Source organism: Emydura macquarii, unplaced genomic scaffold, assembly GCF_026122565.2.
Source record: "Emydura macquarii macquarii isolate MOO-44397 ecotype Brisbane River unplaced genomic scaffold, CSIRO-AGI_Emac_v2 contig_554, whole genome shotgun sequence".
Taxonomy (NCBI): domain Eukaryota; kingdom Metazoa; phylum Chordata; order Testudines; family Chelidae; genus Emydura; species Emydura macquarii.
The window spans coordinates 5,133,889-5,148,921 of record NW_027130691.1 but is presented as its reverse complement, the minus strand read 5'-3'; the positions used below and the strand labels follow the sequence as shown (position 1 = coordinate 5,148,921).

At 50.1% G+C, this 15,033-nt stretch overlaps 1 protein-coding gene across 5 annotated transcripts in view; it reads left to right on the top strand.

Annotated features, from left to right (window-relative positions):
• Positions 1–15,033, top strand: part of CUX2 (cut like homeobox 2) — a 217,734-nt gene that overhangs the window by 170,265 nt on the left and 32,436 nt on the right. For all 5 annotated transcript variants that reach the window (XM_067539539.1, XM_067539542.1, XM_067539538.1 and 2 more), the window contains 4 exons: positions 4,558–4,695; positions 7,171–7,294; positions 11,595–11,671; positions 13,207–13,273. In XM_067539539.1, the coding sequence (XP_067395640.1) occupies positions 4,558–4,695; positions 7,171–7,294; positions 11,595–11,671; positions 13,207–13,273 (406 nt within the window). The remainder of the gene's footprint in view (positions 1–4,557; positions 4,696–7,170; positions 7,295–11,594; positions 11,672–13,206; positions 13,274–15,033) is intronic.

Genomic DNA, 15,033 nt, shown 5'->3' with positions numbered 1-15,033 from the left:
AAAAGGTAAATGTGGCTCTTTGCAGCTCTTCGTCTCTGACTGGTTGGCCACCCCTGTCCTAGACTCCTGGCAGCAGGAGATGGGAAAGAACCAGTGCGTCCAGCAGCGCGTGATGCCAGTGCAGGGATCTAGTTATTTGTTCAGGGCCTGTTGTCCACAGGTGCTGACTGCTTGCACTCCCACTGGCTTCATTTGGAATGGTGAGCTCTTCTGAAAACCAGGCGGTAAAGTACTTGGGCAAGATTCGTCTTTGGTGTAACTCCAGGAAGTTAGTGGCATTCTACCAGGGATGTATTTGGCCCATCTTGTTAGAACGAATATTAAAGGCCAGATTTTCAAACAATGGCCTCCATGTTTGCAGACCCACTAATTCTACTCACTTAGCTGTGTAAGTCTTTGATTGGTGGGGATCATCAGTGACCTTGATGTGGACATGAATTAAATTGCAGGTGTTAACTGGTGCAGTTTTCAAAACTGTAGACCTGGATAAATTTGACCCCATTGACAACAAGGAAAGACTCCCATTGACTTCAGTAGCAGTTGGATCAGGTCTTTTATGCGTAACGTTAAAGTAGAAACCGAAAGGTATCAAAGGAGCGTTTTGGTTGTTGACTAATATTTGCTTCATTTTAATCTTTTGTCTTAGAAAATGTATGGAGCCAATTCTCTGTTCTTCCATAGGATTTCTTCATCTGGAAACTGGAGAGTTCATATTCTTTGTACAAGGAGACTTTTTAACCATTTATACTCTGTAGAAAGCAACATATAGCACCAGACCTTCATTAGTATAAATCAATTTAACTCCACAGAAGTCAGCGGAGCTACACTGATTTACCACCAACTGAGAAACTGGCCTTCCATACCTCAGTAAAGCCTTGGAAAATACTTAACTGGATAGTGTGGTTCAGGTTCTTGGTCACTGGCCAGACCCAAAGTCCTATCACTGACCTCATTGGGCTTTGGGTAAGGTACCGAGTCCATAATTTGGAGTGAAATTGGGTTTTTTGCTCCAGTAAACCCCTGAAATCTGCCGTCTGTTACCAGGATTCCAAGACGGTCTCTGAGAAGCTCCATTGCCAAGAGAATTCACGCTGTAATTTCAATGAGTATTTCCAACGTTCCAGAAGGTTTAGCGTAATTATTGACGTTTTAGAGAATTATTATTTCCAAACATTACAGCTTGTTCATTTCCTCTTCAGTGCATCTGATAGGACAATTGGGGCACATACAATCCTTGGGATGTTATTTATTTCTTTTTTATTTGTATTACCATAGTGCCTAGAAGTCTGACTTGTGGGATAGGACCCATTGTGCTAGGTGCTGTACAAACACAGAACAAAAAGATAGTCCCTGCCCCAAAGAGCTTAAATCTAACTATAAGACAAGAGACTACAGAGGGATACAGACAGACCAACAGAAAAGAATAAGGGAACAGTGAGACAGAATTGGTCTTATCACTCCAGTGGCCTAACTCTTGTCAAGGTTTTATAGACAAACTCAATAAGTGTCAGTGGAAATCTGTAGCTGAATCACTGCATATCGTGCTGCAAGCCAGTTCCTGCCGCTCCTGCATCCGGAGAGCAAGAGGGTTGCTGCTTATTTTGATCCGTGGTTCCTAACCACTGCTCCGTGTGCCACTACCAGCACTTCAGGCATTTGTGTGACTGTTGGCTTCCCCTCCCCTCCTTACACCCTTCTCCAGTGCTCTGCTGTCTCAATCTCTTCTCCAGTCGCGAGATCCCTAAGAGGCAGGCTGAGAAGGTGAAGGATTAGCTGGATGAGTAGCCCCACGAAATGGCTCAAGGTAGTCAAAGGAACATGTCCCAAGACCAATCTGGAGCGTCTCATTTGTCCTCGTGCAATGGACCAAGCTTCATCGGCGTGAAGAAATATTCCACCAGATCAATGACTCACAAGTTGCAGGGATGATTTCTTTAAAAATCCTTTTTGCACTGAGCATTTATAGCTATTGCGAGTTGAGTCTGGCAGTGGCGGAGCGTGTCCACTGAGAGCTTGCTCCTGTTCAAGTCATTGACAAAATGCCCAGTGAATTCAATGAAAGCGAGATCAGGTCCTAAACTCAGCTGCTCAGCTCCGTCGCAACACCAGGCCTGGGTGCAGACAAGAGACAGCAATCACGTTCACACTTCATCTGCTGGTGCGTTTGTCCTTGTTTTGGAGCGACGGCGACGGGTGCCCCAGAAATACACGACACTCCTGTTTATCCAAAAGCCTGGGGGGACCTCCAAAAGTTTCAAATAACCAGACAGTCGGATAAACTGAAGTGCTTTTTTGAGCTGCAGTTTCACGTGGGGGAGACACTGTGGATTTGGATAACTAGGATTTTCGGGTGAAGGGAATTCGGGTAACTGGTATTTAATTTCGTGTGTGCTCAGCTTTCTACACATGAATAGTCCCAGTGACTGCAATTGGGCTGCACCACTCATGGGTGCAAAGACAAGTACGTGTGTAAGTGTCCGCAAGGTGGGGGCCAAAGTGTATAAATATGGAGGGCTACAAGAATCCTGGCAAACAGGAGAGGTTGTGAGAAAACATGAAGGGGTCAAATCCTACTTCCTGTGGGTGAAATTCTCCCCAGAGAAGGCAAACACATAGGCAAACCATAGGCCCAGATCGTCAAAAGTATTTAGACACCCAACTCCCATTGAAATCAGTGGATTTAAGGTGCTAAATACCCTTGAGGATCTGGGCCATAGGGCTTAAGTGGGATTTGAGTGGTGCGTTGACCTTGACTTGATCATCTACACGGGGCTGAATTTCCCCTTTCATACGAGTAGGGCCAGTGGAGTCAATCAGGTCGGTATTTGCCATGATGCTGGTGGAAATCCAGAAGAAGACTGTTCACTCATTGGACTTACTCCAGATGTACACCTGTGTAAATGAGCTGAGAACCGGGCCCCGCTGGCTCCTCGCAGGAGTAAGGCAATCGGGTTTGGGCCCTGTATCAGAGTTAATTGCCCTGTCCGTGATTCCAAACTGACATTGCACCTAGTCAGCTTCCCACTGCCGACTGTCTCCACGTGGCCCCTGTGCAGTTCTATGCTGCAAGGCAAGTGAAGTATCAGCAATGCCATCCACACGGCTGTGGAGAGCTGGCCCCGTTTGTCACTGCTGCCTGTAATTATTCTGCATTTGATACCATCGCAGGCTGAGGGAGTTGTTCTTAGCAACAGCGCTGGATTTTATTGCCAGTTGTTGTTTTGCAATTGGACTGGTGCCATAGGTGTGTGGTAGAAGGCAAAGAGTCTAGCTCTGTTCCACTTTCCTGTTTATCTAACTTTTTGACCCTGGAGAATTTGATTCTATTTTTTTTCCTCTTTTTTTCTTTAAAAAAAAAAAAAAAAAAAATGAACCTGGCGCAATAGAAGGCATTTTCTTGAACTTATTAAAAATCCAGCCTTGTAAATTAATTTGTTCGTGTTGTACAATGGCAGTGCAGATGGACTCATTAGCATGCACACAACAAATAATTATAGATGAATTTTTAGCTGGCCTGCTTAATGGGCTTGCTGGGTTAATTATGTCAATGTATAATTACATCAGCCCTGGGAGACATAATGGCACACCCTGCTGAGCAGACACTAGCTAATGATGGTGTAATGCTGACAGAGGGAAGACGTACTGCTCTGAATGCACCTGCTTACCTCTGCACAAACTGCTATTGTCTGTGCCTGCCTTTGCCTAAATAAACAGGCGTTAGCAGGAGTACATACTGCTGGATGGCAACCGAGCAGGTTTCAGGGTGGGAATGGAGGGCCCCGGGAACAGAAAAATTCCTGAAGGCCTTGGATGCCAGTCTTTATTCTCGCAGCGCATAGAAGTGTGCTCAGACTTTAACAGGGTTCGTTGGCTTGTGTTAAGGAAAAGCTCAAAGTCACCAAGTTTGGAGTGTCCTTGAGCCCCGTTCTAAGGTCCGGGTTTTAAAAAGCAGGCATGCCTCAAACGCCCTTCTCACTGAGTCTGTGTCCCCCGGCTGGTGGTTTGCGTGCATGCCGCTTTTCCAGTATCACTGAATTGTCCGGGCACATAGGTGACTGGGGCAGTCATGCCGTCAAAAATGGGGGCCTACGTCCAGAGCAAATCCATTGCCTTGGCTGCAGTCACGCTGGATTGATGCTGGTGTAACTGAGAGCAGAGTCTGGCCCCTTTCAGTTAGGAAGACGTCTGCGGCGCACACACTGTGGCTGGGCCTCCCTGCAGAATCGGGAAGGGGTGTTGTAAGAGGAAACCCATCCTGCCTTTCCTGCCATGCGGGAAATTTGGGTGTGCAGGGAATGCAGCCTGGGGTGCACACCTGGCTGCCGTGACCATTTCAGGACGTATCAACTGGCCGCTAAGGGAGGCCCACGTCCGGCATGACACGGCCTCAATCCAGGGCAAAGGAATAGTTCCGCTCACTGTAGCATTGATCGCAGTCCCTCCCTGTGCGTGCAGGACCTGCTCCAGGCTGCAGGCGTCTGAATTGTTCCCAGAAGGCGCGGGGGCAGCTCACTGCCAGCTGCTGCCCCTCACCTTGTCGGCCTTGCTCCCCTTTAGACCCCGTTCCTGTCCTGGAGGTGGCGCAGAGCTTAGAAGAGAGGCTGCAGCAGCTTCAAGGCCTCGACCCCGAGAACCCACCCCTGACGGAGCTCAACAGGCAGCGGAAGAAGCATCTGGAGCTCCTTGGCACCAAAGGTACCAGCCGCTCGTCCCTTCCCCTGGTACGTTTCAGGCGCCGGGAGGGGGGGGAGCCGGAGGTGTGTCCCTGGCCCCTGACCCCCAGCGCTGGGGCAGGCAGAAGAGTTTGCAAGTCTCCAGGTGACTTTCCAGCTGGAACTTGGCAGCACGGGGCTAATAATAACACTAATCATCACCCCTGGCGCTTGTGTGGGGCAGATCGTCTGCCCTGTGCCTCACACGGGTGAAGAGGCTTCTGGGGGAGGGGTCGAAACTTCCCTGCACTCTGCCTCAGCGCTGTGGTCACCTCCAAAGCCGTGGGTCGGGGTAGGCCCATCCTGGCGAACGGGGTCGGTTCAGGGCAGCATTTCCCGGCTGGGAGCAGTGGAAAAGGCAGCAGCATCGTGGGGCTTTTGCTCCGGCTTGGTCCCTTCCACTGCGAGTCACAGGTGCGGCTCGGAGGCAGGGCTGATCCCACCTGTTCCTGCCCTTCTTGCGCTCCTGCTGTAGATGAATGAGTGCTCCTCTCAGCGAGGGGCGGCCTGAGGGCTGGTTTGGCATGGGAGGCCTGTGCCTGTCACTAAACCATCCCGTCCCCAGCCTGATGCCCCCCGTGGGGTGTCGGAGGCTTGTTCTGTTTGACACTTCAGGGAGGGGCCTGATCCTGATGCCTCCAGGAAGCTGTTGTGTGCCCTCCTCTCCCATTAAAGGCCTGAACCTCAGTGGCAATGGAGCTGCCTTGATTTGCACCAGCTGATCACCTTGAAAGAGGCAGGGCAGCAAGGGGGGCAGAATTAGCAGCAAAAGCCAGACTCTGCTGCCATCGCCCAGGCTGGTAAAGCCAATGGGCTTTAACTGTCTTGGTTTAGCATTTTCTCCCAGCCTCCGGCGGCCGTGTTACAGGACAGAGCCCTTATCTAGGGCGACCCCCTGCAGTGCCAGGTTCTTTGCAATAATATCAGATGCTCATTTCTTTCTCCACCAATGCCGCACTTCATTTTGTTCTGTTTCAACCAATTTGCCTGATACTGAAATTAGGTTTACCAGCCTATAATTGTCAGGATCGCCTCTGGAGCCTTTTTTAAAAATTGGTGTCACATTAGCTGTCCTCAGGTCATCGGGTACAGAAACTGATTTAAATGATAGGTTACGTACCACAGTTAGTAATTCTGCAATTTCACGTTTGAGTTCTTTCAGAACTCTTGAGTGGATACCATCTGGTCCTAGTGACTTATTCCTGTTTAATTTATCAATTTGTTCCGAAACCTCCTCTAACGACACCTCAATCTGGGACACTTCCTCAGATTTGACATCTAAAAAGAATGGCTCAAGTTTGGGATTCTCCCTCACATCCTCAGCAGTGAAGACCAATGCAAAGAAATCATTTAGTTTCTCTGCAATAGCCTTATCTTCCTTGAGTGCTTCTTTAGCATCTCTATCGTTCAGTCACCCCACTGGTTGTTTAGTGGCTTCCTGCTTCTGATGTACTTTAAAAATCTTTTGTTGTTACTTTTTGAGTCTTTGGCTAGCTGTTTTTCAGATTCTTTTTTGGTCTTCCTAATTATATTTTTACACTTCACTTGCCAGAGTTTATGCTCCTTTCTATTTTCCTCAATAGGATTTAAATTCCACTTTTTAAGGGATGCCTTTTTGCCTCTACCTGCCTTTTTTACTTTGTTGTTTAGCCACAGTGGCACTTTTTTGGTCCTCTTACTATATTTTTTAATTTGGGGTATACATTTAAATTGAGCCTCTATTATGATCTCTTTAAAAAGTTTCCATGCAGCTTGCAGGAATTTCACTTTGACACCCAGAAACGTCCCCCATTAAAAGTTTAATTGAACCCGATAAGTTTCCACAACAACTTTTGGTTTTGACGAACTGGCATTTCCCAACCAAAAAAAACCAAAACCCTTTTGTCGAAAAATTCCTGGCCAGTTCTAGTCCTCGGCACCTGTACGGGATCGATCCCCAAATCCCACCCTGAAGACTCCTGGCTTTAACCAAGAAAGCTGCCCTCTCTCCATCTCTCTCCCCCTTGTGCAAATCACATGAAAATTGCAGCCACGCGGGGTGTAAATAATTACGGTATTGAGCTCTCAGAGCTTTTTATGCAGAAGATTGGTTTAATGCAGGCATACTGTGCTCTAGGTTGGAGGTGCAGTATAGTGTACTGCAGCTTTGGGCAGCTTTGCTGGTCATTTACAGACCTTCCCGCCACTAGGAGTTGAAGTGGCTTGAATGAGACTATTAGCAGTTATAACCTAGCCAGGAAGCTGCCACTTTGGCAGGCTTCAGGCTGCACTCAGGCTTTCACGCCCCGCTGTGATCCTCTAACGCAATTGACCAGCGGAACCTGCTGAAGGTATTAACTCCATGGCTGAAGTTCTGGAAATCGATTCTATGCCCCTGAGATCGATCTCTTGGCCCTGGAAGAAGTGGTTGCTTTTTCACTTCCATCATGCTGCTCATGTGAACTTTTCTGCCCCGCAGAGCAAAGAGGGGGAACGTCGCCAGCTGGGCTCACGGTGTCCGAGGGAGCCAGGCTCACAAGCATCAACAGCAAAGCACTTTTCACAGACACCTTGCTGCAGAGAAATGAAGCCGAAAAACAGAAGTACGTGAGTAGCAGGGGATAGGACCTTAAAACCAAAGAGTAAATATGACCTAGCGCTGCAAAGGGTAGGAATGTGAGTCTGTCTGTCCGCACACGTACCCCTCTAGCTGTTTGTCCTCTTTATAGTTCACCAGAAAGCTCTGTCTACTTATCCGAACCTTCTCTCTCTCCTGCCTAGCATTTATTCAGTGCTCCTCCCCCTTGCTGGCTGGGCTGAAGTGGGCATGTCCTGCCCTAGGCCAGAGTCTGAGCTGTATCACACCAGGCCCCGTCCACTGCCCTCTGCCCATCCTATCTATCGCACCTGTCTCCTCTGCTGTAGGGGTTTCTTACTGGGCCATCCCATGGCTTATGAGTTTCAAAGCTGCCTAAGGGATTTGGATTCCCATTTTTCATGCAAATTAATGAGTGCTTTGGGCACCCAAACCCCCTAGGTGACACTGAAACTCTCAGTCCTGGCATCCCAGCATAGACGGGAGTGGCGTGGCTCTGGAGTTATCGTGGTGTCACTGGATCAGTCGGGCCCAGTACAAGTGCTAAGTCAGGCCAGACTTGGACCCCGTCCCTCAGGGAAGAGGAGACCCCAGTGGCTCACCGAGAAGAAATGGTTTTTTCCCCGGTTATCTGGTATCTAGGTTTCCTCACAGGCTGGCCTGGCAACAGGCTGGCCTGGCAACAGGCTGGCCTGGCAACACGCAGGGTTAGGGTTAGGGTTATGGCAGGGGATGTGAGTTTGAGTCTCAGACCAGTGGGAGCGTGGAAGGCTGTGGAGTGAATGGGCCTGAAGTTGCATTAGGTCTGGATTTGGTCCCTCAGGCTCCTCTATGGGTGCAGGAGCTCCAACAGCACTCGGGAGCCCCCCTCTGTCCGGTGCTCAGACTGGCATGGCCAGGATCTGAAAGGAGCTTTCTCAAGCCCTCCCTGGACGTGACCTCAAATCAGGGCTGCTGAGGAGGGAAGAGGGAGCCGTGGGCCATAAAGAAAAGCTCTGCTCCCAGTCACCACCCGGACAATGCAAAACAGTCTGGAAGAGGCACCAAAGTTGGCCTGGGGAGAGATGCTCATTGGCCAGCCTGTCTCTGGGTGAGATGCACGTTTGCACACGCCCGCGAAACGTGCTCCTAAAAAACGAACCTGACCTCAGGCCCAAGGTCGCGGCCATTTCTCAGGCCAAGAGCCTGTTGTCTTTGGTGGCAGGTTGCTTGCAGGACACTAGGGTGGTGGGTGCTAATATAAGAACCTGAATGGACGGGCGGAGGCTCAGACCCCCTGTGCACTGTGTTCCTTGAACCGTCATCCCTAGAAGTGGGACTTCGTCGTTTCCTAGCCCCGTCTGGTAAAGCTGGAAACCACCAACTGGTACGTTTCTCCTGTGTGATGTTTGGCGTGGAGGAATCTGATCCATACAGCCCAGCAGACGAACCTCATTCGTAAACGGCCTTTCCGTTTCGACAGTCCAAAGTTTATCAAAGGCTCCTTTAATGGGACTGAATTGTTAGTCCTTAGCACACTGAGCCGGTGAGCAAATGAAGGGTCTTTAAACCCTAAATTGCAGTTCTTTCGGAGGAAGATCCTGGCAAGCAAGGTTATAAATAATGCAAAATAACTTTTGCCTGATTGCTTTTTTCCCACCTCAGATTAATTTCAGGAAGGCTTTCATTTTCCCCTCTTGCTGTCAGAAGATGCTAAGCAATGTGGTTCCCTTATAATCTGGAAGATGCATCCACTTGATGATTCCTTACTGTCTTCTCAAATAAACCCTGAAACACCAGCCCAGCCCCATGCTACTCCAGGAGACAAGGACTCGTTTGCAAGGGACGGCACCTTGTCTGTCTCACCTTGTGTGGGCCTGGTTCTCAGAGCCTTCACTGGGAGTGTCGAGTGCTCGGCGCCTCTGGAAATTAGGCCTTTCGGCCCAGATCCTCAAAGAGATTGAGGCTGCGAAAGTGCGATGCCTAAATCCCTTGGAGGAGCATCAAGGTGGGGCACCCAAAATGAGGGGCTTCTTCTGAACATGTGGCCCACCCCAGTGGCTGCTCACATCCATCCTTGGCCTGCCCCTCGCTCTTCAGCTAACAGAGATGGGGTCCCATCAAGCATTCCATGCACAGGGGGAGGCTTTCGCTCCCTCAACATGTTCTCCCGACAGTTTGTTCCCCGCGCACAGTGGAATAAACTCTGTTGTGGGTCCCTGGGGAGAGGGACGGCACGGACTGCGGCATGGCGCGGTGGCCAGGCTATTCGAGGACTTGGTCTCGCCGGAGCACGCTGTGACGACAGCTGGGCAGTGGCAGCTGAGGGCGCAGATACGGAAAGGATTTAGTCCTCTGTAGAAACCCCCTTTGGCAGTCAGCGCAGTGGCAGCTTGCGTGTGGGCTGGGTATGGCCAGAGTCCAGACTCCCCAGGCTAGCATGTGCTGGGGAATCCAGGCACAGTGCTGGTGCTTGGGAATGAAATGCTGTCCTCAGTTTTGACTCCTAGAGCTGAAGGTCCTGGTTTTGGGGGGCTGGACGGGCCTGTGCTTTGGAGCTATGGTTGCTGAATCCAGCATTACGGACTCCCTGCTAACGATGGTGCCGCTCGCTGGATCTCTGCCCTGCCACCGTTCATTGCAACGTGCAGTTCTGGGTGGCTGAGTCATACCGCGAATGAAACAGGAAAGGAGGAAAGCCGTCCGATAATGGGCTGGACCATGTGGGGTGGCCCAAGGGAGTGGCAACGCCATGGTAAAGCTGGCGGGGTCTCTGATGAGTTATTTGCTCTGGGGCTGGGGTTTGCAGGACTGTGGAAGAGGCGTGGGTCAGGGCCTTCCAGACACCCAGGTGCCCCAAGCCATGCATGGAAGTTGTGTGTGTGGAAGGCCAGCCCCGCCGGAGCTGAGCTGCCGTGATCTCCCCTCCTGTGTGTAGGGATGGGCCCTATTCCTTCCACCTCCTCAGGTACAGAGCAAAACCTCTCAGGAGCTGGGGCTGACTGGGTCAGCATTGATTCCTGGAGATTTGCCAGGGGCTGACGGCAGGTGTCCCAGCGCCCTGCCTCTGCCCCCTACTGACACCAGTGGGTTCAGCTGGTGGGAAGAGGTGCTTAGGTTCTGCTCCCCCGTTACCTTTACCAGCCACTCAGCAACGACATGGCCAAGTGTTTGCTCATGTGTCAGGGCTACTCCAGTGGAGAAAACCCTGCTGTGTCTCTGTGCCTGGGGATCACGTTGGCTGCGAGTTAAGGAAGAGTATTTTAAATGGGCAGGGTACTGGCTGGATCAGTGAAATGTGTAACTCGAGGGTCCTGGAAACCTAGATTCTTACTGCACTCACTAGCTGGGTGCGAGAACTTGTAGGGAATTGACCCAAGAGCTGGGGACCAATCCTTTAGAGCTACTTTAGCCTCTTGGCTCAATATGGGATCCATTCCCAATGCCCCGTAGAGCCATGCAAGTCTATTATGTCAACCCTCTGCATTTCTCATTGGCTTGGGAGACAATAACACCCGACGTGGAGCTGTGCCATGCCCCCCGTGGGGCTGTCAGCCGAGCCTGTCCAGTGTACGTTCCTCCGAGCTGTTCTGATGGACAGCTCCTGCGTCTACAGCCATAGCGTTTGGGGTCCGGCGCTTGTGTGAGTGCTGCAGAGTAGCCCCGCAGGTTTAGCAGAGCGAAGCAGTCCATTAACGGCCTGGACTCGCTTCTGGTTCATTTCCACTCTTAGAGGAACTCAAAATAGCCAAATGGATTTTCTTTTCTTCTCTCTCTCTTCAGTCTCTATCTATAGATAAATTTGTTAAAAGAATTTTATTTTTGTCCAGAAATTTGTTTCTGGGCTGAGATCCAGCTTGCCAAGTTTTCAGCCTGAAGTGAGTTTTTACGGTCGGGGCTATAAACCCCGGGAAGTAGAGATTTTTAATGGAAATGCGGCCAATTCTAGCGGCGTGAAAATGTCTCGGTTGCAATAGGCGTATAAATTCTCTATCAGCTGCATCTGAGGAAGTGAGCTGAAGCCCACGAAAGCTTATGCCTGCTGAAATTGAATTTGTTAGTCTTTAAAGTGCTACAGAACTCTCCTTGTTTTTTCTGAATGATGGGTTTTAAGTACATGGTAAAAAGATAAATTAGCAAATTGATGGCACTGTGTAAATGAAGCTGAGCTGTGAGTGCATTCCCAGCCCTTGGAAGAGCAGAACAGAGGGACTTCGGCTGTCTCTGGGAGCCAGCTACCATGGTTGGTGGAAGGTCTCATCTTGGGCCAGGGTTAGATGGGTATGAACGCAGAAGGTGATAATTGATACCAATTCTTCTCTTCACAGGGGACTACAGGAAGCACAAATCACTTTGGCTACTAGGCTGGGAGAAGCAGAAGAAAAGATCAAAGTGCTACATTCAGGTATTGAAAGATGTGATGTCCAAAAGTCCTGCCCAGGTTTGGTTTCTGGGCCTTTGGCTTCCTTCCAGTTTCCCTTCAAACTCTGTAGATCCAGAGGCTCAGCGGTGCTTTGGCTCTTCTCCCCTGGAGGCACGGACGTCATGGCCCGCCTGGCAGAGCAGCTGGGAGTCACACGTCAAGGGGAGAATGTGCTATGGGGGCACATCACACCTCTCTGGCCTTTTCCGTCATGAGACCGTGTTCAGTCTGTACATGTCCAACCCTCATTAGAGTCAACAGAAGAGTCTCGCTGACATCAGTGGGAACCGGATTGGACCCTACACCAGGATTTTAGTCACTCCAAGGGGCCCCCATTGTACCTCTTGCCTATTCCCCCTCCCAGAGCTGGTCTTTATGATGATTAAGGGCCAAATCCTGCAGTCCTGAGTGCCCAGTGAGGGTTGCTGAGCCTCTTCCGCTCCCTTAATGTTAATAAAATCCCTAGCACTTTTCATCCTTAGCTCTCAAAGAGCTTGACAAAGGAGGTCAGTGTCGTTATCCCCATTTTACTGATGGGGAAACTGAGGCACAGAAAGGGGTGTGACTTGCCAGCAGCAGAGCCAGGGATAGGATCCAGTTATCCTGGGTTCCAGGCTAATGCTCTAGCCACTAGGCCAGTGTGACTTCCCTGGCCTCTGCCTCCCAGCTGGCTGGGTTATCGTCGCACAAGGGAGGAGGAAATGGGAGGTGCTCTGGGTGCCGTGGAGAGAGATGAGCTGGGCAGGGTGGTACAAGGGGGCACAGCGAGAAGGATTGGGGTGAAATTAAGTGATGGAAAATGTAATGGGGCCAAAGCCTGGTCCTCGAGAAGCCAGTGGGAGTGCAGTCATTGGCCCGGGGGGTCAGGATGTGGCTTAATATCAGGAATAACTTTCTGGCAGCAAGGAAGTGGAAATTACTGTGGATAATGACCTAGGACAGAGAGGGCCAGATCCTCAGTTGGGATAAATCAATGCAGCTCCGTTAACTTCTACAAAATGACTTTGGTTCACTGCCACTGGAGATCTGGCCTGTATTGTAGGGCGAGAAATGAGCCTGTTAGATCTCTCCAGGTTTCATGTCTCTGGTTCTCGCGCTCTATTTCTGCTGCCGTCTGGACCCCAGAAAGTCGCTGGCGTGTGAAAAATGTTCCTCCCTTCGCTAACAACACAAAGGCTAATTGAACATTTCAGGAGCTCCAAAAAGGTTTGGGTTGAAAATCTATTAACGGGTCCTGAAGTCTGTGAACGTAATGACTTTTTTTTTTGAAGCACATCGGTTTTATTATCTTTATTTGCATCTTGGTTTTGCATCAGTTGGCATAAAAATGAAAAAATATTTAGTTGCTGAAAGATTCCCTACTAGAAACAGGAGTGACAGCAGCAGAACAGAGAATTGAGTGGTAGCCTGTCAAAGTCTGCTTGATCCATCTTCCAACCAAACCATGCATCCAATAAATCTCCTTCCAAGAGGAGTGTGTTACTTACTGTATGTTGTTTTATTTTCCTGCTGCTCAGCGCTAAAGGCGACCCAGACAGAGCTGCTAGACCTGCGGAGTAAATATGATGAAGAGGCAGCTTCAAAGTAAGTCGCTCTGTTTTGTCTATCGACCAAAGCCGTGCATGGTCCAAGCTGAGACATTGCGTCTTGTCACAGCCTTTGAGGGGGGCCCATCCTTCATGTTGCATGCGGGATGTGTCAAGAGAGATCAAGCTGGAAAGAGATTTGTCATCCCCACATTCCTGATGCCGGGTCATTGTGCTGTATGGCGGATCTAATGCTAATCACTTAAACCAACTGCAGCCAGCAGCTTCCCTAGGAGAATGTGTGTGGGTATATACCTACAGGTACGCCACGGTCACTGGGGGCTAGATCCTTAGCTCTACTCAGTGCAAGACGCCAGGGGGCTGGGCAAATGTGACTTCACAGCACCTTTACTCCTCCCGCAAACCAGCCCACACCACAACTGAGAGCAGCCTCAGGGCTATCCTACATTGCACCTGGTCAGCATTTCATTTCATCCAGCAGCCTGTGATTTCCCAGGAGGCAGTGCCAGCAGGACTCTGGGCAGGCCCCCTGCTGGGAGATGGGAATGGGGGTGGCAGAGGGCTGGATGTCTGTACTGATTCTGTGCCATTGGAAGGCTCCCCTTGCGTTTAATCCAGACTTTCACTACCAGAGCCGAGCAAAGGAGTCAGAACAGGGCTAACGGGCTCCAAGCAGCATCACAATGCTAGCCAGCCGTCACTTCTGGTCCCAGAAGAATCACCTGCAGGGGAGGGATTTCTGGGGCTGATGCAATAAACTCTAGATCCGCTGTCAGCAAAATACTCTGCCCTCTCGGAGTTTAGGGTGAACCAGGCTGCCTACAGGGATCTGGGTCATTTTCACTAGCAAGATAGCTATTTCACAATCACCATCAGCCAGCCCTCAGAGATGTGGTCTAACGGCCTGAACATAAGCGAAGGAATCAGGGAGCACTGAGTTCTAATCCCAGCGCTGCCCGTTGGCTGTACCCATGTGTCCCGGGCCATACGTGGGGGTTGCGGCACAGATGCTGCATCGTGGCAAGCGGGCACTGTCACGCTCAGTTACTAGAGTGGGCCTGGGGGTAGGGGCAGATTCATCAAAGCAAAGGCTAGAATTTCAGAAGTGGGGCCAACCGTCTGAGCAAGCGACTTGGGAAGTCGGCCAGTCCCAGGTGAGGCCTTGAGGTTCCTCGGATTTCTGCTGGAGATGGACCTCCAATAAGACCCCAGATCCAAACACCCTCAGACTTCAGCAATGTCTTGTCGATCTGGACTTTGCGGCTAGCGCCTCTCTCTGTTAATAGATGGAACTAAAAGCTCAGATCTAAAGGTAAATACCCTGCAGCTTCAGAAATGATGATGATAATGAGAGAAAATCAGTTCTTCCTTAAAATCTCTGGACCTTTCCAGGTCCCTCCAGACATGCAAATGTGCCTTGAGCAGTACTTGAAATACACGCACCGTCTTCCAATGGCAGGGGGAAAGTGCAGTCACTGGATTATGTTTAACAGACTCCTCCACTTCATTAAACGTACATTTGCCTGTTCTTATTTTTGTTGGTCGGGTGCCATTTACTTTTATGAGTCAGGAACGTCTTTTCCTTCCCTTCGGCTCTCGCTAGCCGTGGAGGTTGCCAAACATTTACAGCTGTTCAAATGTTCCGCCGGTCTCGCTAACACATCGCAACACACACACGCATGCACGTTCATTCCCATTATGCAACTGAGTCAGAACACTTAATCATATAATACCAAAGCAGATGTTCTTTGATAATTTGATATGCCATTTGATATGCCATTTGTACATGCGGTGCTG